The following is a 27843-nucleotide window of genomic DNA, read 5'->3' as shown; positions in this document are numbered from 1 at the left end:
TCAGTACAAGAAGATTGGATGTGGTCAATAACCTACATTTATGCGTATTTTACAGATGAGGTAACTGAGGTCCAGAGAACTTGTGATTTGCCCAAGGTCACCCGGCAGACACTATTATTATTACGCAAATTCCAGATTTCACAGATGACACCACTCTCAGCATCTTCAAGAAGACAAAGGAGAGAACTCCCTATAGAAACTACTGTAAGACCTCAGTACTCTTCATTGCTGGTAAGTAGTGCTGAAAGTAATACAACAACAAAAAAATTATCACAAAGCCGGCACCCCCAACAATTTGCTTGACAAGTGGGCTTTCTGGAGAAAGGGCGTGGGAAGCCAACCAGCTACTGAAGATGAGATTGGGCGGGCAGCCCAAGGCCTTGGGGACAGAGTCAAATGGGAGAGGTGGGCTGAGACTGGCAGTGACCAAAATTCCTGCAGACAGCAGGGGCTAGGAGTGGGGCTGAGAGGCCCAGCCCTTCCACAGGCTCTGCCCAGCCTGGCTCATAGTGGATGGAGACACTACCCACTACTATTGCTGCCCACTTCTCCACCTCCCTAGCCAAGCTAGAACATTCATTCTGGGACTTCTTTTATTGGGACGTTTTTCCCTCTTCATATCTGACAGACAATCACACTCCCCACCTTCAAAACCTTATTGATGGCTCATCTCCAACAGGAAGCCTTCCCTGACTAAGCCTTCATTTCCTCTTCTCCTACTCCTTTGTGCATTACCTTTCCACTTGGATTTGCTCCTTTTATTCACCCCTCCCTCAGTCCCACAGCACTATGTTCATAATCACAATTTATTTATATTAATGTCTGTCTCCCCCACTAGACTGTAAGTCTACCAGCCCTGTTATATTGTACTCTCTCAGGCACTTAGTACAGTGCTCTGTACACAGTAAGCACTCAATAATTCTGATTGATTAATTGGAGCTGACTTCCACCCAGTTCCAACTTACTTCTAGCGCCGCTGGCAAGAACCCAATCAAGAATTCCCCTGGGCTGACTCCTGAAGAACAGTATGCTCCCAGAATTGTAACCAAGTGCTAGATCCCAGCAGAGACCAGCTGTCTTTACTTTTGCTACCCATCAGATGCAGAAGTGTGAAGAAAAACAAAAAGATAATTTTTCGGTGTCCCTACACTTTACAAAAGCATTTTCACCTTCAGCAGACCTGGGGCTCCCATAGTAATAATGATACTTAATCAAAAACAAAAACATATTGCCTGACCACAAGGAGTTTATGCTGTAAAAAGGGAGCAGAAACAATCTAGGATGCAACTTGTAAACTTCTAAAAAAGGGTAGCTGCCCTTAGCAATTTATCAAGATCCCAAGATTACTCCACAGTAAGATAGGTTGTGTCAAAATCAGAGCGGCCTTGTCTGATCCATTTTCCCATCACCAGCGGAGTATATAGGGTGGTTATTGTAATAGCTAAACAATAAGCTTCACAGTACCTTTAGCCAAATGCTTGGAGGCAGGCCAGGTAGACTTAAAAAGACCATCTTCCTACTTCGGAACTAAAGTGCTATCTAAGTAGCTAGCTCTATTTAATTCTCTGCATACCATCGGCTCAAATCGAGCAACATTATAGACTGGCAAATTGCTTGTACGCATCTGCAAGGCTATATTTATTTTATAACAATGATGACAATGTACAACAAGGACAAACAAAAATGGAAACGAGGACTCCCAAGTTTAACATCAATAAGCAAGTTGCCACGAACTAACCAATAAATCAAGACCAACTCCGAGGCCCCAAAAGGTGTAAATTAAAGGCTGAAATGAAATGCTCACAGATGAAGAACCAGCATTTAACGCTGAGGGTCAATAATGTGTAGGAATGCAGAGATCCCCAAAACCAGACACAAGCCCTAAGGATATCAGGTGGAAACTTACAGCTCCGAATTATCGGGAGTCAGAGCAGTTGGATTCTATTACAGAGGTGCTTAAAAACCTAATTAATGATGCGGATATAGTTGGCTGGTTGGTCACAAAGAGGCCTGGGACTCTGAACATTCTTTTTCTTTTTGTTTTCATGTCTTTTATGTGATACCATCAAATATAGTTCCCTAAAACTAACCTGATGTTATCAGCTTTTCCCAATCTCACACACACAAACCATCCTCACTTTTGGTAAATAAGAGTCCCAGTTATAGGGACATTTGCTGACTACCCCAGGAGACCAGCATGAATGTAGACTTGGATCCCTTAATAGGCCCATCCCCTCTCTAATTCCTATGAAACTTGCTGCCTAAGGCTCATTTTCTAATGGCCTCTTTCCCTTATCACCGCTATAATTCCAAGTGGAGAAGATTCTTTATAAGGTGAGCCGGAGTGATTTATGAAATTACCTCTACTACACTTCCCCGTTTAATACAGTCAAGCTCCTGAGCACAGTCATTTTTACTGTGAAACTTGCTTAGAAAAACAAGCTTAGGGAAATTGCACATTACAATTGCACTGTGAAAGATGAGCAATCAACTCTGAGTACTCACTTTGCCTCAGATACCAGCACTGTAGAATACAGCTGCACCCTTTAATATTTTCCCAGTCCTTTGTCTCTGTTATGTAAAGCAAGGCAACTCAGACAACATGCTGCTCTCCTTTTCCAGTGAGGACATTTATCTTTTTTACAGCATTTGTTAAACATTTACTATATGCCAGACACTGTTCTAAGTGCTGGGGTAGATACAGGCTAATCTGGTTTGGACACAGTTCTTGTCCTTCATGGGGATGACTATTTTAACCCCTATTTTAGAGATGAGGTAGCTGAGGCACAGAGAAGTAAGAATGACTTGACCAAGGTCACACAGTACACCGGTGGCAGAACCCGGATTAAAACTCACGTCCTTCCGACTCCCAGGCTGCTGGTCTCTCCACTAGGCCAAGCTGCTTCGCACATAAGCCATCAGAGCAGACTAGCCTATTATTATCAGACCCAATGTGGTTGCCTCGTATCAACAAGGTCAGGTATATTATTAGGAATGGGATAAATTGGAATTTGCATGACTAAATAATGAATTAATTATGGTTCTTGTTAAGCACTTACTATGGCCAAGCACTGTTCTAAATGCTGGGGTTGATTCAAATTAAGCAGGTTGGACACAGTCCCTGTCCCGCATGGGGCTCACACTCTTAATCTCCTTTAAACAGGTAACTGAGGCCCAGAGAAGTGAAGTGATTTGCCCAAGGTTACACAGCAAACAAGTGTTGGAGGCGGGATTAGAACCCAGGTCCTTCTGACTCCCAGCCCCATTCTCTATCATCATCATCATCATCATCAATCGTATTTATTGAGCGCTTACTATGTGCAGAGCACTGTACTAAGCGCTTGGGAAGTACAAATTGGCAACATATAGAGACAGTCCCTACCCAACAGTGGGCTCACAGTCTAAAAGGGGGAGACAGAGAACAAAACCAAACATACTAACAAAATAAATAGAATAGATATGTACAAATAAAATAAATAAATAAATAAACTGCTTCTCCTCTTTCTTGGCCCCACCTCTCCCTCCTCCCACCAGCATCTGGTACATCACCTGGCTTTAGTCTCCCATTCTTGGCTGCAGCTCCTCTCTCCAAGAGATTTGTTATCTGGAGATAAGGTCCATTCTGGATGATGATTAGTCCGAGTCCCTGATATCCCATCTTAATGTTGGTCTTTAATGTTGTACTCAGGGTGTGGTCCGAAGTCTTTCCCTGGGCCAGAACTTGTCCTTTAAACAGAAAGAAAGATGGTGATTTGCTGCTTTCTTCTACCCGAGCAAATCTTACATAAGTCTTCCTCAGAAAGGAGAATGAAGAAAGATTCCCTGAAATCTTTTTTTTTTTTTCCCAGGAGGATGTTTCTGACAAGAGTTCTTTCAGCGCACTGGTAAGTCTTTTGCCAATATTTCACACATAACTTTTTGGGTAAAGTGGGATAAATTGCTACTTTCAAACCTTCGCCCTGATTCCACGAGGCTTATTGAGGAGGCTACAAATTACATTGCATGACTCAATTTCTTTTCCCTCTACCCAAGTGATAAAGGGAACAAAAGCTAGGATGTGATTTATCTGCCAGTCACATTTTCTTTAAGGAGGAGAGTGACCTGTCCAATTTCATTGTACCCTTCTGAGCTCTGAAAAGAGTCACCTCTTTCAACCCAATGAATCTTCTGGATTGGCGATTCATTCCAACTGACTTCGGTACCCTGTTTCTCAGAAACCCAAAGAAACCAAATTGAACCAAAGAAGGGACAAGGGGAGTGAATCTTAAGAAAATCACAACTGTGCAACCTGATGATTAATGATTTTGCCTGGCTTATATCTTATTAGTTCTTAATGACTCTGAGATACTTTGTGTTCAATAAAGAGTTGCAGCATTTTGTATGGGGCAAGGGGGAGTGGGGAGGAAGGAGCTGAAAGGTGCTCCTTAGCCCTTGATGCAATATGAAAACCAAAGTGTCCAGCCACAGTCTTCGACATGTGACTAGCCACTGGAAAAGATCATTATCATCATCAGTCGTATTTATTGAGCGCTTACTGTGTGCAGAGCACTGTACTAAGCGCTTGGGAAGTACAAATTGGCAACATACAGAGACAGTCCCTACCCAACAGTGGGCTCACAGTCTAAAAGATGATGTAAGAAAGGCCTCACAGTGGTAAATGGGAAGCAGCGTGGCCTAGTGGTTAAAGCATGGGCCAGAGAGTCAGAGGACCTGGGTTCAAATCCTGGCTCTGCCACGTGTCTGCTGCGTGACCTTGGGCAAGCCTCCTAACTTCTCTGTGCCTCAGTTACCTCATCTGTAAAAGGAGGATTAAGACTGTGAGCCCCATGTGGGACAGGGACCACGTCCAACCTGTTTGGCTTGTATCCAACCCAGTGCTTAGTGCGGTGCCTGGTATTCATTCATTCATTCAGTCATATTTATTGAGCTCTTACTGTGTGCAAAGCACTGTACTAAGCGCTTGGGAGAATACAGCAACAAACTGACACATTCCCTGCCCAGTAGGAGCTGCCACATGGTAAGCCCTTAACGAATACCAGAACAACAAAAACAAAAATCAAACAAAAACCAGGGTCTCAGACCACCACACCCTCTCTGAGATGAAACGGGGGCAGAGGGAGAGGCTCCAGTCAGGACAGAGAAACCCAGGCCCCAGCGCAAGATGGAAAAGGCATCGTTGTCCAAGCAAATAAGGACTGAGGTAGCGACGTGGCAAGCTTGCCACCTGGGGAAGCCAAGCCACATCAACATTGACCCTCTCATACACACACACCCTTCCAATTCGGACCCCTCCAAGCCAAGTGTCTGCTCCCGGACCTGCTCCGGGATGGGCGGCCTGGGTCCCTTCCATAGGCCCTGGACTGGCGAGGCTCCAGACGCTTGCCGGAGGGCGGGAACCGCAACGATGCCCGGCCCTGTCCGGCTTGGAGCTTCCAACGTCCACCAACGGTTTCCAACGGCTCAGGCAGGGGCCCCTGCCCCTTCTTCTCCAGGCCTCAGCCCGGGGACGAGGGTAGAGCCTGTGAGCTCGTTGGGGCAGGGACCGTCACTCATTATTGTTGTCTTGTACTTTCCCAAGCACTTAGTACAGCGCTCTGCGCACAGTAAGCGCTTAATAAATACGATTGAATGAAAGAATCCACAAAACAGGCCCCCACCAGGAATGAAGCTGAGAATGGGAATTTCAGCCCTCCACCCATGCCTCTCTCTTTCTCCTAAAGCTTGGGAAGAGGAAGGGAAAGAGAGATGGGGAGGAGGAGGGAGAGACAGAGAGCGAGGTGGGTTGTGTGCGTTTATGCCCAACTGTGTATTTGCTTAATCCTTGCAGATGCACTTTGATCTGTTTCTTTTAAGGTGACAAGCTTCCCTCCTTGTGTCTCTTCTCTTCCTAGAAGAGAAGCAGCATGGCTCAGTGGAAAGAGCACAGGCTTGGGAGGCAGAGGTCATGGGTTTGAATCCCCACTCCGCCAATTGTCAGCTGTGTGAATTTGGACAAGTCACTTAACTTCTTCGTGCCTCAGTTACCTCATCTGTAAAATGGGGGCTAAGACTGTGAGCCCCACATGGGACAACCTGATCACCTTATATCCTCCCCAGGACTTAGAACAGTGCTTTGCACATAGTAAGTGCTTAACAAATGCCATCATTATTATTAGAGTTCCCCCAACAGGTTCAAAATTGCGTCTATTGCAATAGAAAAATCCACCATTTCGAATTGGTGGCTATGGCGGCCGTTTAGAAAACCTGAGGCATTTTGAGGTGTTTTTGAAGCAGTGAGGCTTAGTGGAAAGAGCACGGGCTTGGGAGTCAGATTTCATGGGTTCTAATCTCGGCCCCACCGCTTCTCAGCTGTGTGACCTTGGGCAAGTCACTTAACTTCTCTGTGCCACAGTGACCTCATCTGTAAAATGGGGATTAAGACTGTGAGCGCAACACGGGACAACCTGATTACCTTGTATCTCCCCCAGCACTTAGAACAGTGCTTGGCACATAGCACTTAAATGCCAACATTATTATTATTATCTTCCCATTTCCAGACGTTTCCCCAACCCTCCATGATTTTAAAAAAAGCTTAAAATTCCTTTCTACAAAAGGCAGAAAATAGGCCAGATCATTAATGAAGAGTGCAGAGGAATAGCACTATTATGTAGAAACAAGATTAGAAAAGCAAGGGCTGGAGAAGAGATGCATCTAGTATGGGGCATGTAAAATAATCTAAAAAATTGAACTGCATTAAGCAAAAGAAGAGGGTCAGCAAAAATATCACCTCTTCCAGTAGAGAGAAAATGAGGGTTGATTAATATGACTGAAAAGGCAGAGGTTTAAAGTTTTTTCTTTCACTACTTTTTACAAAAAACGTCAGAAGTGAACAGCTGACCACCGATAAACATCTGGTAAGCTTACAAAAAGGAGGGAGGGGCTGTGAGAGAAACAAATAAAGATATTTAACCCTAAGGCCTGAAGACATAAAGTACCCTAGGTGCTTTAAAAACTACTAGTGTAACTGCAGAGCACCCTAGCACTTTCTTCTGAGAGCTCATGGAAGATAGATGTTTCTGAGGACTGGAAAAGGACAAAGTCCCATCTTTAAAAAGGAATTGTAGAACATCCATCTTACTACCAGTATCTAGGAAGATGTTCAAACAAATGATCCCAATCCTAGAAAGCCAAAAGGACTGAGGCAGTTGACTTCTCCAAAATGGCATTATGGAGGTGAAGACTTTTTGCTTTCCACCAGTTTTGAGGGGGAAACACACACACACACACACACACACACACACACACACACACGCAGACAAGTGGCAGAGCCAGGATTAGAACCCATGTCCTCTGACTCCCAAGCCCGGGCTCTTTCTGTAATTTATTTATTTATATTAATGTCTGTCTCTTCCCCCCGCCCCCCTCCCGCCATACTCTAAGCTCATGGTCAGGGAATGTGTCTGTTTATTGGTGTTTTATACTCTCCCAAGTGCTTAGTACAGTGCTCTGCACACAGTAAGTGCTCCATAAATATGATTGCATAAATGAATTTTCAATTCTTCCGTTACTTCTTGCTCTTATGTATTTATTTTTGCCCGTCCTCAGCTCTTGAATTTTCCATTTTATTTATTGTCTCCCCCACCTCCCCCCGCCCCAGAATATACGTTTCTTTTGGGGAGAGAACATGTCTTGTGCTGTACTTCCCAAGAGCATTGCATTTGGTAGATAATCAGTAAATGCTATTATTAGTAACTTAAAAATGGCAGCTCCGTTTTATTTTGGCCCCTGACAGCAAGCCCACAGCTCCTCAACCTGTCCTCCTGGCTCTCAGCCTGGTATCTCGGCAGGGTCCCTGGGGATGAGCCTGGAATCCTTCTCACTCCTGCTAGGCTCCAGGCTTCACGCGGGGGATTTTCTCTCCTTCACCAGGCTCTGCGATCAGGTTGGGGCTTAGCTGGGGTCGGGGGGTGAGTTTTTGCCCCAGGAAACCATACCCCTCTCAAAGCTGTACCCCAAGCTAACTTCCAACCTAATATTTAAATGTTGGCATCCCTAAATATAGTATTGGGATTTATCAATCAAAGTATACAAGAGTTGGGAAGAAAACAGCACTTTTGTGCCACCTCTGCATTCTGATACATATCAGCTTATATGCTCTACTTTTCAAAGCTTTTATTCACTTACTCCGACTTACATTCTCCCCTGTGAGATGGTAAGTACCTTGAGAGCAGGGAGCGTGCTTTCTAACTATTTTACTTTTTTACTATTTTAATTGTTTAGTGGAACAATTGCTCCACTAAATATATGGTATGTATATATTGATGTGTTTCAAAAGACCAGTGCAGGACCCACCAGCCACTCCAAGCAGGCGTGAAAACATTCTTTTGCTGTGCACTATTACCATTCATTTGATAGTATTTATTGAGCACTTACTGTGTGCAGAGCGCTGTACTACTACAATTACTACTAATAACTACTACTAATACTAATTTGTTAGGGACTTAATATGTACCAATCCCTGTGTGAAGTGGTGGGGTAGAGTCACGGTGTTTGAAGTAATAATAATAAGTAATAACGATGACAGTATTTGTTAAGTGCTTACTATGTGCCAAGCACTGTTCTAAGCCTGGGGTAGATACATGGTAATCAGGTTGTCCCATGTGGGGCTCACAGTCTTCATCCCCATTTTACAGATGAGGTAACTGAGGCCAAGAAGTTAAGTGGCTTGCCCAAGGTCACACAGCAGACAAGTAATAATGATAATGATAATAATTATGGTATTTGTTAAGTGCTTACTATGTGCCAAGCACTGTTCTAAGCACTGGGGTAGATACATGGTAATCAGGTTGTCCCACGTGGGGCTCACAGTCTTCATCCCCATTTTACAGATGAGGTAACTGAGGCCAAGGAGTTAAGTGGCTTGCCCAAGGTCACACAGCAGACAAGTAATAATAATAATGATAATAATTATGGTATTTGTTAAGTGCTTACTATGTGCCAAGCACTGTTCTAAGCACTGGGGGAGATACAAGGTAATCAAGTTGTCCCACATGGGGCTCACGGTCCCAATCCCCATTTTACAAAAGAGGTAACTGTGGCCCAGAGAAGTTGAGTGACTTGCCCAAAGTCACACAGCGGACAAGTAGCAGAGCCGGGATTAGAACCCATGTCCTCTGACTCCCAAGTGGGTTGACTAAACTATGCTACTTCTCTATAATAATTATGGTAAACGCTTAAAACAGTGCTTGGGACGCAGAAAGCGCTTAGCAAATACCATCATTATTATTATGTGCTGGGCACTGTACTAAGTGTTGGAGTGGATACAAGCAAATCAGGTTGAAGTGCTGGTGCTATTTCTGTTTTTGCTTTTGTCTAGGGATTATGACTATCAACTCGATTGAATTGTTCTTTTCAAGTGCTTAGCAAAGTGCTCTGCACATTGTAAGCACTCAATAGATACCACCGATAGATTGATAGCCAACTCGCTTCAACCCTTTACTTCCTTCTAATTACAACCCTCATCCCACTTGCAGGACTAATAGAAAATAATCTATTAAAATGATAGCCTAAGTAATTTAAACAAAATTTTGGTCCTGTGATACCACTGATGGATTGATACTATTTTGTTCACCTACAGGCATTACACTTTTATTAGCATTAAATGGGGGTATTGCACCATTAGCAAGACATTATGTTTGAGGGTTTTTTTCAGTAGTGGTAAATAGGTTATGGCGAGCCACCTACATTTTCTTGCCCTCTCCCTCTGTAGCCAGCAGCATGCATGTTCAGTTTTCTTATAATATGGGGGCTGTGTTCCTGAAGAAACCCACTCTGAAGAGGCTTGTGTTGAAGTGGGCACACTTTGACCAAAATCGTATGCATGCACGCAACTCTTTTCTGACATCGCATCCCCCTGTATCCAGGCCTGTGTTGCTGGAACGACTTTCCCTGATTTCCCAGTAGCACATGCTGTACAAAATGCGGAGGGAAAACACGTGTTTTGGGAAAACGGATTGTATTATGAGAAGCTTGATTGGGGTCTGGGTATGTTCTGTGGCAGTGGAACACAGCATGCGTGTATCCTCCGCAGTAGCAGTTCTTGCTGTGTCCCTATGCGGGTTGTACGCTGATGTTGAGTGAGACATTTACTAGACTGTACGCTCATTATGGGAAGGGAACGCTTCTACCAACTCTGTTGTACCGTACCCTCCCAAGTACTTAGTAAAGTGCTCTGCACACGGTAAGCGCTCGATAAATACCATTAATGATGATGATGATAGGAATAATTGCAGCATTTGTTAAGCACTTACTGTGTGCCAGGCACCGTACTAAGCACTGGGGTCGATACAAGCAAATTGGGTTGGATACAGTCCCCATCCCACACGGGGGTCACAGTCTCGCTCCCCGTTTCACAGATGAGGTAACTGAGGCACAGAGAAGTGAAGTGACTTGTCTGAGGTCACAAAGCAGACCAGTGGAAGAGCCGGGATTAGAATCCACAACCTTCGGACTCCCCTGTGCTCAATCCGGTATGCTGTGCTGCTTCTATGATGATGACCAATCTTTATGATCCTAAGGGGGGAAACAAGGTGGGTTCGGTGGCTATGGTGCCCTCACAAACGTAGAACCTTCTGCTAAACAATAATAATAATAATAATAATGGTATTTGTTAAGCACTTACTATGTGCAAAGCACTGTTCTAAGCACTGGGGAGGTTACAAGGTGATCAGGTTGTCCCATGGGGGGGCTCACGGTTTTAATCCCCATTTTAAAGATGAGGTAATTGGGGCACAGAGAAGTTAAGTGACTTGCCCAAAGTCACACAGCTGACAGTTGGCGGAGCCGGGATTTGAACCCATGACCTCTGACTCCAAAGCCCACGCTCTTTCCACTGAGCCACGCTATGCTTGTTCAATTTGGGTCACTGCCTTTTGGAAAACATGTGAAGAAACTAGAGACAGTCTAGATAAGAATGATGAAAATTATTCAAGGGTTGGAAAAGCTTCTATGAATCAATCCACGGTACTTACTGAGTGCTTACTCTGTACAGAACACTGTACTAAGTGCTTAAAGGAGTACAGTACAGTAGTGTTGGTAGATAAGATCCCTGCCCTCAAGGAAATTTTAGGCTAGTGAGGAAGCAGACTCTAAAAAAATTACAGATAGGGGAAGGAGCAGAATACAGGGATATCTACTTAAGTGCTATGTTGGCTCAGGGTGTGCTTAATGGGTATAGACCCAAGTGCAAAGGCAGTGCAGAATGAAGGGTGAATAGGATAGGGAAGAGAAAAGTTAGTCAGGGAAGGCTTCTGGGTTTCTTTAGGGATGGAAAGAGCGTAGGCCTGGGAGACAGAAGACCTGCGTTCTAATTGTGCCTCCATTACTTGCCTGCTGTATGACCTTAGGCAAGTCACTTAACTTTTCTGGGTCTCAGTTTTTTCATCTTTAAAATAGAGATTCAATGCCTGTTCTCTATCTACATCTCCTTCCCTGTTCTCCCCCGCTCCCTCCAGGCTCGTATCTCTGCCTGCCTTCAGGACATCTCCACCTGGATATCCGCCCGCCACCTAAAACCCAACATGTCCAAGACTGAGCTCCTTATCTTCCCTCCCAAACCCTGTCCCCTCCCTGACTTTCCCGTCAGTGTGGACGGCACGACCATCCTTCCCATCTCACAAGATTGCAACCTTGGCGTCACCCGGCGTCCACGCTTCAGGCCCTGAGAGGAAATAGCTGTTGGATGGGGCTCTCCGGCCGGCAGAGCGCATCGCTGCAGCGTGGAGAGGGAGACCCTGGGTGAGTGCAGTGCTTTGCTGAGAGTCCTCCTCCTCCTCTTTCTCCTCCCCGCGCCGCCCCCGCGTCCGGCCGGAGAGCATTTATCTATTTTGATGGTATTGACACCTGTCTACTTGTTTTGTTTTGCTGTCTGTCTTCCCCTTCTAGACTGTGAGCCTGTTGTTGGGTAGGGAGTGTCTCTACCTGTAGCGAATTGTCCTTTCCAAGCGCTTAGTACAGTGCTCTGCACTTGAATGAAGCGCTCAATAAATATGAGTGAATGAATGAAAATAAGCGCTCAATAAATACGAATGAATTTATTCCCTCCCAAACCCTGCCCTCTCCCTGACTTTCCCATCTCTGTTGACGGCACTACCATCCTTTCCGTCTCACAAGCCTGCAACCTTGGTGTCATCCTCGACTCCGCTCTCTCATTCACCCCTCACATCCAAGCCGTCACCAAAACCTGCCGGTCTCAGCTCCGCAACATTGCCAAGATCCGCCCTTTCCTCTCCATCCATACCGCTACCCTGCTCGTTCAAGCTCTCATCCTATCCCGTTTGGACTACTGCATCATCCTTCTCTCTGATCTCCCATCCTCGTGTCTCTCCCCACTTCAATCCATACTTCATGCTGCTGCCCGGATTGTCTTTGTCCAGAAACGCTCTGGGCATGTTACTCCCCTCCTCGAAATTCTCCAGTGGCTACCAATCAATCTGCGCATCAGGCAGAAACTCCTCACCCTGGGCTTCAAGGCTGTCCATCCCCTCGCCCCCTCCTGCTTCACCTCCCTTCTCTCCTTCTCCAGCCCAGCCCGCACCCTCCGCTCCTCTGCCGCTAATCTCCTCACCGTGCCTCGTTCTCGCCTGTCCCGCCGTTGACCCCCGGCCCACGTCATCCCCCTGGCCTGGAATGCCCTCCTTCTGCCCATCTGCCAAGCTAGCTCTCTTCCTCCCTTCAAGGCCCTACTGAGAGCTCACCTCCTCCAGGAGGCCTTCCCAGACTGAGCCCCTTCCTTCCTCTCCCCCATTTCCCCCCTCAATCCCCCATCTTACCTCCTTCCCTTCCCCACAGCACCTGTATATATGTATATACGTTTGTACATATTTATTACTCTACTTATTTATTTATTTATTTATTTATTTTACTTGTACCTATCCATTCTATTTATTTTATTTTGTTAGTATGTTTGGTTTTGTTCTCTGTCTCCCCCTTTTAGACTGTGAGCCTGCTGTTGGGTAGGGACTGTCTCTATATGTTGCCAGCTTGGACTTCCGAAGCGCTTAGTACAGTGCTCTGCACACAGTAAGTGCTCAATAAATACAATTGATTGATTGATTGTACTTCCCAAGCACTTAGTACAGTGCTCTGCACACAGTAAGCGCTTAATAAATGCGATTGAATGAATGAATACTTCTATTTATTCTGATGAGTTGACACCTGTCCACATGTTTTGTTTTGTTGTCTGTCTCCCCTTTCTAGACCGTGAGCCCACTGTTGGGTAGGGACCGTCTCTAGATGTTGCCAACTTGGACTTCCCAAGAGCTTAGTACAGTGCTCTGCAGACAGTAAGCGCTCGATAAATATGATTGAATGAATGACTGAATCCTTCTATTTATTCTGATGAGTTGTCACCTGTCCACATGTTTTGTTTTGTTGTCTGTCTCCCCCTTCTAGACCGTGAGCCTGCTGTTGGGTAGGGACCGTCTCTATATGCTGCCGACTAGTACTTCCCAAGAGCTTAGTACAGTGCTCCGCACACAGTAAGCGCTCAATAAATACGATTGATTGATTGATTGATTGATTGACCGTCTCTATAGGCTGCCGACTTGGACTTCCCAAGCGCTTAGTCCAGTGCTGGGCACACAGTAAGCGCCCGATGAATACGACTGATTGAATGAATTTATTGCTCTATCGATTTATTGATTGATTGATTGATTTTGCCTGTACATATTTATTCTATTTATTTTATTTTGTTAATATGTTTGGTTTCGTTGTCTGTCTCCCCCTTCTAGACCACGAGCCCGCCGTTGGGTAGGGACCGTCTCTATATGTTGCCAACTTGGACTTCCAAAGTGCTTAGTCCAGTGCTGGGCACACAGTAAGCGCCCGATGAATACGACTGATTGAATGAATTTATTGCTCTATTGATTTATTTACTTTGCTTGTACATATTTATTCTATTTTATTTTGTTAATATGTTTTGTTTTGTTGTCTGTCTCCCCCTCCTAGACCGCGAGCCCGCCGTTGGGGTAGGGACCATCTCTATATGCTGCCGACTTGGACTTCCCAAGCGCTTAGTCCAGTGCTCTGCACACAGTAAGTGCTCAATAAATATGATTGAATGAATTTACTACTCTATCGATTTATTTATTTATTTTACTTGTACATATTTATTCTATTTATTTCATTTTGTCAATATGTTTGGTTTCGTTGTCTGTCTCCCCCTTCTAGACTGTGAGCCCGCCATTGGGTAGGGACCGTCTCTATACGTCGCCAACCTGGACTTCCCAAGCGCTTAGTCCAGTGCTCTGCACACAGTAAGCTCTCAATAAATACGATTGATTGATTGATTGATTGACCGTCTCTATAGGCTGCCGACTTGGACTTCCCAAGTGCTTAGTCCAGTGCTGGGCACACAGTAAGCGCCTGATGAATACGACTGATTGAATGAATTTATTGCTCTATCGATTTATTTATTTATTTTGCTTGTACATATCTATTCTATTTATTTTATTTTGTTAATACGTTTTGTTTCGTTGTCTTTCTCCCCCTTCTAGGCCATGAGCCCGCTGTGGGGGTAGGGACCGTCTCTATATGCTGCCGACTTGGACTTCCCAAGTGCTTAGCCCAGTGCTGGGCACACAGTAAGCGCCCGATGAATACGACTGATTGAACGAATTTATTGCTCTATCGATTTATTTACTTTGCTTGTACATATTTATTCTATGTATTTTATTTTGTTAATATGTTTGGTTTCGTTGTCTGTCTCCCCCTTCTAGGCCGCGAGCCCGCTGTGGGGGTAGGGACCGTCTCTATATGCTGCCAACTTGGACTTCCCAAGCGCTCGGTCCAGTGCTCTGCACACAGTAGGCGCTCAATAAATACGATTGAGTGATTGATTGATTGACCGTCTCTATGTTGCCAACTTGGACTTCCCAAGCGCTTAGTCCAGTCCTGGGCACACAGTGAGCGCCCGATGAATACGACTGATTGAATGAATTTATTGCTTTATCGATTTATTTATTTATTTATTTATTTTGCTTGTACATATTCTATTTATTTTATTTTGTTAATATGTTTTGTTTTGTTCTCTGTCTCCCCCTTCTAGACCGCGAGCCCGCTGTGGGGGTAGGGACTGTCTCTATGTGCTGCCGGCTTGGACTTCCCAAGCGCTTAGTCCAGTGCTGGGCACACAGTAAGCGCCCGATGAATACGACTGATTGAACGAATTTATTGCTCTATCCATTTATTTATTTACTTTGCTTGTACATATTTATTCTATTTATTTTATTTTGTCAATATGTTTGGTTTCGTTGTCCGTCTCCCCCTTCTAGGCCTCGAGCCCGCCATGGGGGTAGGGACCGTCTCTATATGTTGCCGACTTGGACTTCCCAAGTGCTTAGCCCAGTGCTCCGCACACAGTGAGCACCCGATGAATACGACTGATTGAATGAATTTATTGCTCTATCGATTTATTTATGTATTTATTTACTTTGCTTGTACATATTTATTCTATTTTATTTTGTTAATATGTTTTGTTTTGTTGTCTGTCTCCCCCTTCTAGGCCGCGAGCCTGCCGTGGGGGTAGGGACCGTCTCTCTATGCTGCCGACTTGGACTTCCCAAGCGCTCAGCCCATCATCATCATCATCAATCGTATTTATTGAGCGCTTCCTCTGTGCAGAGCACTGGACTAAGCGCTTGGGAAGTCCAAACTGGCAACATAGAGAGACAGTCCCGACCCAACAGCGGGCTCGCAGTCTAAAAGCGCCCTGCACACAGTAAGCGCCCGATGAATCAATCAATCAATCAATCAATCGTATTTATTGAGCGCTTACTATGTGCAGAGCGCTGGACTAAGCGCTTGGGAAGTCCAAACTGGCAACACATAGAGACGGTCCCTACCCCCACAGTGGGCTCGCGGTCTAAAAGCGCCCTGCACACAGTAAGCGCCCGATGAATCAATCAATCAATCAATCAATCGTATTTATTGAGCGCTTACTGTGTGCAGAGCACTGGACTAAGCGCTTGGGAAGTCCAAACTGGCAACACATAGAGACAGTCCCTACCCCCACAGCGGGCTCGCAGTCTAAAAGCGCTCTGCACACAGTAAGCGCCCGATGAATCAATCAATCAATCAATCGTATTTATTGAGCGCTTACTCTGTGCAGAGCGCTGGACTAAGCGCTTGGGAAGTCCAAACTGGCAATCAATCAATCAATCGTATTTATTGAGCGCTTACTATGTGCAGAGCACTGTACTAAGCGCTTGGGAAGTACAAATTGGCATCACATAGAGACAGTCCCTACCCAACAGTGGGCTCACAGTCTAAAAGGGGGAGACAGAGAACAGAACCAAACATACCAACAAAATAAAATAAGTAGGATAGAAATGTACAAGCAAAATAAATAAATGAATAAATAAATAGAGTAATAAATATGTACAAGCATATATACATATATACAGGTGCTGTGGGGAAGGGAAGGAGGTAAGACGGGGGGATGGAGAGGGGGACGAGGGGGAGAGGAAAGAAGGGGCTCAGTCTGGGAAGGCCTCCTGGAGGAGGTGAGCTATCAGCAGGGCCTACTGAGATATGGCAACATATAGAGACAGTCCCGACCCAACAGCGGGCTCACAGTCTCCAAGGGGGAGACAGAGAAGGGAACCAAACGTACCAACAAAATGAAATAAATGGGATAGAAATGTACAAGTAAAATAAATAGAGTAATAAATATGTACAACCATATATACATATATACAGGTATACGAATGAATACGAATGAATCAGTCGTATGAGTCAGTCTCCCCCTCGTCCCCCTCTCCATCCCCCCGTCTTACCTCCTTCCCTTCCCCACAGCACCTGTATATACGTATATATGGTTGTACATATTTATCACTCTATTTATTTATTTTGCTTGTACCTATCTATTCTATTTATTTCACTTTGTTAGTATGTTTGGTTTTGTTCTCCGTCTCCCCCTTTTAGACTGCGAGCCCGCCGTTGGGTAGGGACCGTCTCTAGATGTTGCCAACTTGGACTTCCCAAGCGCTTGGTCCAGCGCTCCGCGCATAGTAAGCGCTCAATAAATACGATTGATTGATGATTGATGAATACGACTGATTGAATGAATTTATGGACTGTCTACGGTGCCGACTTGTCCTTCCCAAGCGCTCGGCCCGGTGCTCCGCACACGGTAAGCGCTCAATCAATACGATTGAATGAATGAGGGAAGGAAGGGAGGCCGCTGAGGCGACGGGCCGCGCGAGGCCGGCGGCGGGGGGGGGTTCACTTCCGGGTCAGGGGGGGAGTACTTCCGGGTCGGGCGGCTGAGGCGCGGGGAGGCCGCTCGTGCTGCCTGAGGCGGGCGGGCGGGCGGCCCATGGCGCGGGCGGTGTGAGCGAGGCCGCGGCCCGCGGGGGCGATGGATAAACTGACCATCATCTCAGGATGTCTCTTTCTGGCCGCCGACATCTTCGCCATCGCCAGCGTCGCCAACCCGGACTGGATCAACACCGGGGAGTCCGCCGGTGAGCGCGGCGGGGGTGGGGGTGGGGGGGGACGCCCGCACCCCCCTGGGCCACCGGGTTGGGAAAAATAACGCTCGTAACAGTGGGGTCAGTGGGGTTGGTTCACCGGTCAGTCCATCGTATTTATCCTAAGCGGCAGAGCCCCCAGTCCCCTCTTAGACTGCGCTTAGAACAGTGCCAGCGCTTAGAACAGTGCTTTGCACATAGTAAGCGCTTAACAAATGCCATTATTACATTACATTAGACTGCGAGCCCACTGTTGGGTAGGGCCTGTCTCTATACGTTGCCGACTTGGACTTCCCAAGCGCTTAGTCCAGCGCCCTGCACATAGTAAGCGCTCAATAAAGACGAGTGATTGATTGCAGAGCACCGGCCTAAGCGCTTGGGAAGCCCAAGTTGGCAACGTAGACGGTCCCTACCCAACAGCGGGCTCACAGGCTAGGAGGGGGGAGGCAGACGACAAAGCAGAACGTATTAACAAAATAAATAGAATGGTATTCATTCATTCAGTCGTATTTGTCGAGCGCTTACTGGGTGCGGAGCACCGGACTAAGCGCTTGGGAAGTCCAAGTTGGCAACATCTAGAGACAGTCCCTACCCAACAGTGGCCTCACAGTCTAGGAGGGGGGAGACAGACGACAAATCAGAACGTATTAACAAAATAAAATAAATAGAATAGTATTCGTTCATTCAGTCGTATTTGTCGAGCGCTTACTGAGTGCGGAGCACCGGACTAAGCGCTTGGGAAGTCCAAGTTGGCAACATCTAGAGACAGTCCCTACCCGACAGCGGGCTCACAGTCTAGGAGGGGGGAGACGGGGAACAAAACGTATTAACAGAATAAAATAAATAGAATAGTATTCGTTCATTCAGTCGTATTTGTCGAGCGCTTACTGAGTGCAGAGCACTGGACTAAGCGCTTGGGAAGTCCAAGTTGGCAACATCTAGAGACGGTCCCTACCCAACAGCGGGCTCACAGTCTAGAAGGAGGGAGACAGGGAACAAAACGTATTAACAGAATAAAATAAATAGAATAGTATTCGTTCATTCAGTCGTTTTTATCGAGCGCTTACTGGGTGCAGAGCAGTGGACTAAGCGCTTGGGAAGTACAAGTCGGCAACATAGAGAGACGGTCCCTACCCGACAGCGGGCTCACAGTCTAGAAGGAGGGAGACGGGGAACAAAACGTATTAACAGAATAAAATAAATAGAATAGTATTCATTCATTCAATCGTATTTATCGAGCGCTTACTGGGTACAGAGCACTGGACTAAGCGCTTGGGAAGTCCAGGTTGGCCACATCTAGAGACGGTCCCTACCCAACAGTGGGCTCACAGTCTAAGAGGGGGAGACAGAGAACAAAACCAAACATAATAACAAAATAAAATAAATAGAATAGATATGTACAAGTAAAATAAATAGAGTAATAAATATGTACAAATATATATATATGTATATATACACATATATACAGGTGCTGTGGGGAAGGGAAGGAGGTAAGATGGGGGGGATGGAGATGGGGACGAGGGGAAGAGGAAGGAAGGGGCTCAGTCAGGGAAGGCCTCCTGTGTGATTACTATGTGCCAAGCACTGGGAGGGGATACACACATATAGGGACCGTCTCTATATGTTGCCGACTTGGACTTCCCAAGCGCTTAGTCCAGTACTCTGCACACAGTAAGCACTCAGTAAATACGATTGAATGAATGAATGAATGCAAGGTAATCAGGTTGTCCCACCTGGGGCTCACAGTCTTGATCCTGCTCGGAGCTATGGGGGGCGGGTGAGCCCCCCAAGTTTGTGTTGCCAACTTGTACTTCCCAAGCGTTTAGTACAGTGCTCTGCACACAGTAAGCACTCAATAAATACGAATGAATGAATGAATGCAAGGTAATCAGGTTGTCCCACATGGGGCTCACAATCTTGATCCTGCTCGGAGCCATGAGGTGCGGGCGAGCCCCCCAAGTTTGTGTTGCCAACTTGTACTTCCCAAGTGCTTAGTACAGTGCTCTGCACACAGTAAGCACTTAGTCAATACGATTGAATGAATGAGTGAATACAGGGTAATCAGGTTGTCCCACATGGGGCTCACAGTCTTGATCCTGCCTGGAGCCATGGGGGGCGGGTGAGCCCCCCAAGTTTGTGTTGCCAACTTGTACTTCCCAAGCGCTTAGTACAGTGCTCTGCACACAGTAAGCACTCAATACATACACTTGAATGAATGAATGAATGAATCCTGCTCGGAGCCATGGGGGGTGGGCAAGCTCCAGGGCGACCGGCTATTAATAATAATAACAATAATAATAATGGCATGTGTTAAGCGCTTACTATGTGCCAAGCAATGTTCTAAACGCTGGGAGGGGATACAAGGTAATCAGGTTGTCCCACATGGGGCTCACAGTCTTGATCCTGCTCAGAGCCATGGGGGGCAGGCGAGCCCCGGGTTACCGGTTATGAAAAATAATAGTAATAATACTGGTATTTGTTAAGCGCTTAGTATGTGCCAAGCACTCTTCTAAACGCTTAGAGGGGATACAAGTGCTTAGTACAGTGCTCTGCACACAGTAAGCGCTCAATAAATGCGATTGAATGAATACAAGGTAATCAGGTTGTCCCACATGGGGCTCACAGTCTTGATCCTGTTGTCCTGCTGGGCTGTTGTCCTTATCTAATAATAGTAATAGTAATAATAATGACATTTATTAAGCGCTTACTATGTGCAAAGCACTGCTCCAAACGCTGGGGGGAGGTTCCAAGGTGATCAGGTTGTTCCACAGGGGGGCTCACAGTCTTAATCCCCATTTTGCAGATGAGGGAAGAAGCACGGAGAAATGAAGTGACTTGCCCAAAGTCACCCAGCTGACAATTGGCGGAGCCGGGATTGGAACCCATGACCTCTGACTCCAAAGCCCGGGCTCTTTCCACTCAGCCACGCTGCTTCTCTATCTGTTATGTGTTGCCGAATTGTACTTTCCAAGCGCTTAGTACATTGCTCTGCACACAGTAAGCGCTCAGTAAATACGATTGATTGATTGATTAACCCCATTTTACAGTTTGTTGCTCCGGGGCGACAGATCGGAACCCTCCGCACAGCCCCTGCCCCTTGGCAGAGTTTGAAACGCATGTGGCTGCCGATCTTGCCCTCCCTTTGAAGTGTATGTGGTTATAATTTTGCTTTATTCCAGGCCCGGGAGCTATAATACTACTAATAATAAACCCCGTTTTATGGAGCATCTTTCATTCCAGTGGATCGCAAAACGCTTTACAGCGCTTAATGGTAGTTACGCAATTAAAAAACCCATTAGAAGAGCAAGGGTTGCCTACTGGGAGCCACAAGAGTTTTCCATAGGATGGGCAAGAGGGCAAGGCGACCGCTCGCCAGGAAGGGTCCAAGCCCGAAGTAATAAACTGTGTGGCCTACCGTGGGAGGGGATTAGACTATTTGCATTTTCTGGTTAATAATATAAACAGCAGAAAGGAATTGACTTAAGGGCTATCAACGTTAAAGGATGAATGCAGTTAGGAAAAAAAAAAAGGCAGAGGAGATGCCTCGAATGGACTTCTGATGATTTCTTTTTGCTTTTGAGGGAAGAGTTCCACCGTGAGAAGCAGAAGCGATTTTGCCCCGCAGGTGTTAAACTACTTTGTCAGAACTCCTTGTAAAGTGCCAGCTATTATTTACTATTTATCGAGTAAGGTATTTTTAGCTCTTCACAAAAGAAAAAAAGTGTTGCTGGGCTGTTGTTATTTTCCTCTTTAAATTCAGACCTGAGAGTCTAGTAACACAAAATCATGCCATCAAATGTATTGCTTGTTAGAATAGCACTTTTAGGAATCGTGTGGCTTTTCTTTGCTAATCACCTTTAGCAAGTCTCTAAGTGAAAAACAGTGCAGGAAGGATTTGAGTGCTCTGGAACTCAAGCGTAATACAGTTGGCTTTTGGATGCAGAGATTTTGCTCTTAGCCACATTAATCAGTCTGTATAGTTGCAATGAAAATGACCGGTATTTGGCCCATTGCTGTTTCTGACCTCATCATGCATCTTGTCTGTTTTGGACTGTGAGGACTGCTGCTTCCCCCGGCCGAAAAAAAAAATCATAAAGCCAAAACTGAAGCTTTTTGAGATAAAAGTAGCAAGTATATGTAATATAAGCATGATTAATTTCATATGAAAAGATAAAAAAAACTCAGTGTATGATTATGGAGCTCTAATATCAGGAATGAAAACTTACCTAAAAAGATTGGAGAGAGCTAGAAACTAATTAAAATTGACTTTGCCTTTCTAAGTACTGCCCTATCCTCTTCCTTGAGTTGAAGAAAGGTGAGCTAGAAGTTGCTAATGAATATTCTTTGCAGTAAGACAGCCTCAGGCAGAACAAACAAACCCAGAGATTATGGTATGGAAGGTAAATTTGGTATCCCTTAACAGCACAGAGGTGACTGAGAATGTGTTGGCTTTGTGGGTCGATGTTTTGTTAGACATGGAAATGGAAGTTCCTTCTTCAGTTGAGGCAATTAAAATTGAAACATGGAAAGCTGAGCAAGTCAGTCTTGGAATCCAGGCAGACCAGCTGTTGCTGAAGGAATGTGGACTGAGTTTCAGACCTGTTGTTTTTTTCATCTTAATAATCTAAATACACAGGAAAGAACAAAACATCATAGATTTCTGGGCTTGTTAACTCAGGAGGGACAGTGATCTTGCATCTCTTGGAGATGGAATTTCAGAAGTCATGATGAATTAACCTGTTACAGAATGGTGGGAAAGGGTTTTAAAATGTGATGCACCCCGGAGACTTTACATGTTTCCTACGCTGCAAAAATATATACAGATTGGCACTGCCATCATGGCTGCTAATTATGATTGCTCTACTCGTATTGAATGAATCTCATGGGTGGACAGGGTGGCATTATTTGATTTAAAATTTTTAAAAAGCTGTTTTTTGGAATTGAGTGGCATTGAAAAATCGGATTTTCCTCATTTCTTTGGTAAATCTTTTCTCTTTTGAATAGAGTAGTATGGCTAGTTCCCATCCTAGTTTTCCTGTCCTGATGCTCTGAAAGTGGGGGTTAAGTTTCCGGGAATGGTTTGTCTTCTCAAACGAAAATCTTCATCGATGGGTCGTTCCTTTTTCTGTGCAAATGTTTCTATCCATTTTAGATTAGGTGAAAGCCCCACAGAGGGTGGAGGCTTTGTCTAGATACGGAAGAGGGAGATCTGGATTCCAACTCCGATGTGGCATCCTTCTTCCCTTATGCTTCACCCAATTTCTCTGCCATCGTTATTTCTTAAAATGAAAGGATGAATCAATTTTTCAAGGAAATGCTGGGTAAATATTCGTAATTTAAATGATTTCTCTAAGTGTGTTTTGGTGATGGAGCATGATTTGGATATAAACTCTTGAGGTTTCCTGTAGAGATATCCTTTTCCATGTTAGATTCTCAGAATTACAACAGTCTTCAATCCTCTCGTCATCACCATCATTATTTATTGAGCACTTACTTTGTGCAGTGCCCCACTAAGTACTTGGGAGGGGACAAAGAAGTGAAAGAGTTCCTTCTCTTGAGATCTTCAGTCTAATGTTTTTTAGAATGAACTAATGATTGTCCCCAAATCATCTAATCAAGTCTTATTCCACTGTCTTTGTGTAGCTCTGCACCATCCTAAATTGTCCCAGACATTTGGGTGTTGATCCTTTTTGTAAGATTAGTGGTTTCTTCGGCAGCAAGGATATTCTGGTTCCTAACCTGAATTCTTTCCATTTGCTTTATCCTCAGAGGAGCCGGATTGTTTTATAAAACAGAACAGTGTGCATCTTCCAAATAATAATACATCCTGTTTTGGTTTTTTTACTCGAATTGAGGTGAATAACTTTACACACTTTAAAATCTCTTTCTTCTTTAATCTCTTAGAGGCTGAACTTTAGTTCAGGTCCCTCGGTAAAATCATCATTAGGAAATGAAAAAATGCAATATCAAAAGAGCGTAGTAATAAGATGCTGCTTCATTTTTTCCCCTCTCTCCACTTGATTGAAAACTACTAAATAATAAACCTTTTTTCAGTAGCTGTTGTGGTGACAGCAGAATTGGCAGAGATGCTCTGGTATGATAAAGGTATTTTAAAGGTATTTATATACCCTTATCATGCCAGAACATGCATATATGTGATAAATTACTTTTGAAACATTAACTAGTGTTATCATTTCCCTTTAATTGGACTTAACTGGAGAGTTAGAAATAGGTGTTACTCAATTGGAGAAGTCTAAATTCATCAAGTGGATATAATTTTTATATGTTAGGGAGAATTATGGGTCTGTCAGCAGAGACTGTCGTTTTCAAATTACTTGATGTCCTGCTTATGGATCACATTTCATTCAGTAGTTTCTGAGGTTAGCTCTTTGCAGGGGGTTAACATAAAGTCTCACTTTAAATTCAGCTGAAAATTGGCAGGCAGTAAGCTAAGTTTTTGAAATTGCTGCGTCTGTTCTGTAGAGTCAGGAAGATCGTTTGAGAGGCCAGGACAGCATTGCACCCGGCCCGTAATCCAGCTGCCCTTCACAATGCCCCTGCAGTTCAGAGATGTGGCACCAGCTGGGGCACCCCGGGTCCCTGGCGGTCCTGCCACACGGCTTCTAGTTTACTTTTGGATGTGGCAGCGCGTGATTCCCTCAAAGATCTGTGCGTCGAAGGTACCCAGGAAACTCCGAGGACCCTGGAGAGCTGTGCTGCCGACCTCTACTCCCATTGCTCTGTGTTTTTTAATGGTGTCTTTTTAAGTGTGTGCTATGTGCTAAATGGTGAGGGCGAAATCAAGCTAATCATGTTGGACACAGTCCAGGTCCCACCTAGGGCTCACCCTCTTCATTCTTATTTTAAAGATCAGGTAACTGAGTCACAGGGAAGTTAAGTGATTTGTCCAAGGTCACACAGCAGACAAGTGGCGGAGCGCAGTGGAGTGGCGGAGCCCAGGTCCTCTGATTCCCAGGCCTGTGCTCCATCTAGAAGACCTTGCTGCTTCCACGCTACTCCTTCTATGAGGTGGCCTGAGCAGTGGAGAGTGTTGGGGAAGCAAAAGGGAGAAATTGCTTTAATATGTAGTGGGGAGAGGGAGAGCTTGACTGTGCTGACCTGTAGATCATTGCTCTGATTTCTCTTAGTGCCACCTTGATCATCTCTGTGAAGAGGAAGGTATTGTTTCAGAGAGATTGAAGTTGACCAAATGGTTTGGGTCCACAAAAGATAAAATGCTGTAGCATCCCCTGCCCCAGCATGCCTCTTCTCTGGAAGGATTCCACCAACCATATGCAGGCTCCATTGTCAGCAGCATTAACAACCTTTGGATGAAGGGAGGCAGCTAGGAGGACAGCTGGTGAGCATTTCAGTCCACAACGGTTGTGGAGGAGAGGAATTTGGGACCATGGACACAGAACAGACCTATGAATGTGTAATTAATGGGAATTGACATGAGGAAGTAAAGACAGGGAAAGAAATATGGGAGAATCAGGAGGGCCACTGCACTCATCAGATTTGCCCACTTGTTGAAGCACTTGCCAAACGGCTTTCAGTTCTAGGCATAATTGGATGTGGGAAGGAGCTAAGTCTTGCCTTATCTTGACCTTCCCAGCCAACTCAGTATGTTTTTTGGTTTGTTTTCTTTTCCTGGCTCCTTGGTGCGTATTTAGTTCCTGAAATGAAAGGTTAGTTTTAATTGATTAGGTTTTCCAAATAGTGTCCCATTTGGGTCTGTACTTGAATGTGTCTGAAGTCAAGCTGTTTCCGAGGGAGGGAGGAAGGGAGAGAATATAGCTGTATACATTGTTTACTTAGTGGCTAATGTGACACACACACATAGGAAAAATGAGAAGCCAAATGTATATTTTTCTGGAATTAATAGAAGAGGTTTCATAAGATATTACTCTCTTGGATTTTCTTGTGACTTTTTTTAGCCGACTGTGACATTTCATTGTCTTTTTCAAGTCTAATTTATCCTGGTTTCAACAGTTGGAGTGTTTCCTGCAGGTAGAGGCATTGAAACAGGATGCACTGAGCAGCTCTTTTGGCTCAGAATTTATTTTGAAGATGTATTGTGTAGGAGTTGAGAGTTTGTAAAGCTTTCCGATTGGTTGAGGATCAAAAGGGATAACTTGACTTTATAAATAACTAGTCTTTTTTTCCCCCTCTCAGTGTCTGAAAGTCTACTTTGAAATGGGTAAGATTTTTGTTTTTTTCTGCTTGGAACCCTTGCCAAACAGCATAACTCTACATCTTATTTCAACTTACAGGATAGAACTATTCTAGTTGTCTTGAAGAGACTGGGTTGTAATACAAAATTGCCAGATTCTGAAAGAAACTTTGCAAGTGAATTTTCATCCTTTCAGTTCCCTCATTCTGATGTACGTTTTAGCATTGCCGTATTTAATCTTATGGGTGCTACTCAAACAAGTAATAAAGTGTTGATGTTTGTGAAATTGTTATTGTTGAATTTAAATTACATTTTAATCATGCAACATGGAGGGATAATTATTCACACAGTGACCTTGTTTTATACCTTTCCTGTAATAGCCCCGGAAATTAGGGTGTGTAGTGACAAGAATGACAATATGCAGCTTGTAAATTTTGCACGTATAGCTTCACTTATTTGTGGTACTTTATGAAAACATGAAATTTACTTCCCTTCCATTGTCAGTACAGTTTATTTACAAGCTGTGGTCCAGCCCAGATTTTTACCAAGCACTCTTTTGGTTTTGTTTCATTCCATGTCTTGTCTTATGTTGTAGGGTCTTATATACCTTATATATATATATATATATTATATATATATATATATATATATATATATATATCCCAGAATTAGAAGCCAAAGGCACAAAGCTGGACAGCAAAGAACAGAGAGAAAGTTTGCGTGGGAGGGGCTTAGAACTTGGGCTGATGAGTAGCGGGTAAGTGAGAAAGAAAGAATTTGTTGAACCACTTTGGTCAATTTCATCTAAGCTTTACCAGACATCTTCAGGAAGGTTGTCAGTTTAGAACTCTAGTGTGCCTGACTTTGCTACTGATTAATAGTGTGGTGCTTCTGTCTTCTGATTTTGTGTTCAGGGCTTGAAGGGTCTCTGGTGGAGTGTTCTGTGCCCTCCAAGTGTGGCCATATTGGCCGTCTTGGTGTACAAGCATTGAATATTGAGATTCATTGATACCTGGTTGTTCAATTGTCATAATTCTACGGGTTTCCTGGCTCAGCATAAGAAAGATTTCCTGATTCAAAAGAGCCTTTGGCCATCAACTCTTCTGTCAGACAATGGTCAAAATTTGGATGATTTCCTAGTTTAACCTGCCTTTTAATTTGGGTTACGAGAGGAAGGAACCATATTGTTTCCCCACTCATCAAGAACGTCCAGTGGGCCCATCCACCTCCACGTCAAAGAAAAACACCTTACCATCAATCATCTTGCCCACTCCTACCTCACCTTGCTGCTCTTCTATAAGTCAGCATTCATACTTCACTCCTCTTATTAAGACAACCTGTTTACGGTACTGTGATATCATTTATCTTGCTGCCGACCTCTTGCCCATGTCCTGCCTCTGTCCTGGAATGCCCTCCCTGTCCATATGGGACAGACAATTACTCTCCCCATCTTCAAAGCCTTGTTGAAGGCACATCTCCTCCAAGAGGCCTTCCGTCATTTCTTCTTCTCCCATTCCCTTCTGTGTTGCCCTGATTTGCTCCCTTTATTTACCACCTCCATCCTCACATATGTATTTATTTATATTAATGTCTGTTTCCCCCTCTAGACTGTAAGCTCGTGTTGGACACAGACTGGGTCTACCAACTCTGTTATATTGCTACACCATACTCTCCCAAGTGTTTAGTACAGTGCTCTGCAAACAGTAAGCACTCAGTAAATGTGATTGGTTGATTGTTCCTACAAAATTAAGATTGTGTTCCACTTCATTTGTTTCACGCGGATTGAAGATGATGTCCTAGTTCCTTTTCTCATTTTAGAAATGTGTTCTGACTTTAGAAGGCTGTCTTCTGCCCCATTTAGCCTATGTGTGCTTTAAACCCAGGAGCCTCACCAATGCACTGGATACACCCTTAGAACTGTGTTTGGCCCATAGTAAGCGCTTAACAAATACCATCATTATTATTACACTGTCATTATTCTGTTTTTCCCAAGTGCTCATTATCAATAGTATGCTATTACTATTAGTTTGACTTGTTTCAGTCTCCTAGTGTGACTTGTTTATGGTCTTTGTTTCACGCTTTCATAGAGCTAATCACCCCTGGCATTCCTTTGCTAAACCCTCCACCCCAAAGATTCACCTGCTTTCTGCCAAGCCTTCC

General features: G+C 44.6%; 2 protein-coding genes across 3 annotated transcripts in view; one reads left to right on the top strand and one right to left on the bottom strand.

The window, feature by feature from the left end:
* PDZD9 (PDZ domain containing 9) overlaps positions 1-5421 on the bottom strand; it is a 185056-nt gene extending 179635 nt beyond the window's left edge. The window contains exons 1-2 of one of the 2 annotated variants that reach the window (XM_038763315.1): positions 5317-5421; positions 3550-3726 (exon numbers count right to left, since the gene is read on the bottom strand). In XM_038763315.1, coding sequence (XP_038619243.1) covers positions 3550-3726; positions 5317-5350 — 211 coding nt within the window. In that variant the 5' untranslated portion in view covers positions 5351-5421. Of the gene's footprint in view, positions 1-3549; positions 3727-5089; positions 5151-5316 lie in introns of those variants that run through there. The other variant, XM_038763316.1, reaches the window with a different exon arrangement.
* Positions 5422-17360: 11939 nt separating this feature from the next.
* Positions 17361-27843, top strand: part of MOSMO (modulator of smoothened) — a 59141-nt gene continuing 48658 nt past the window's right edge. The window contains exon 1 of the mRNA XM_038763452.1: positions 17361-17504. Coding sequence (XP_038619380.1) covers positions 17399-17504 — 106 coding nt within the window. The 5' untranslated portion in view covers positions 17361-17398. The remainder of the gene's footprint in view (positions 17505-27843) is intronic.

The sequence above is a fragment of the Tachyglossus aculeatus genome, chromosome 21 (assembly GCF_015852505.1).
Source record: "Tachyglossus aculeatus isolate mTacAcu1 chromosome 21, mTacAcu1.pri, whole genome shotgun sequence".
Lineage (NCBI taxonomy): Eukaryota > Metazoa > Chordata > Mammalia > Monotremata > Tachyglossidae > Tachyglossus > Tachyglossus aculeatus.
This window is presented reverse-complemented; position numbering and strand designations above follow the sequence as displayed.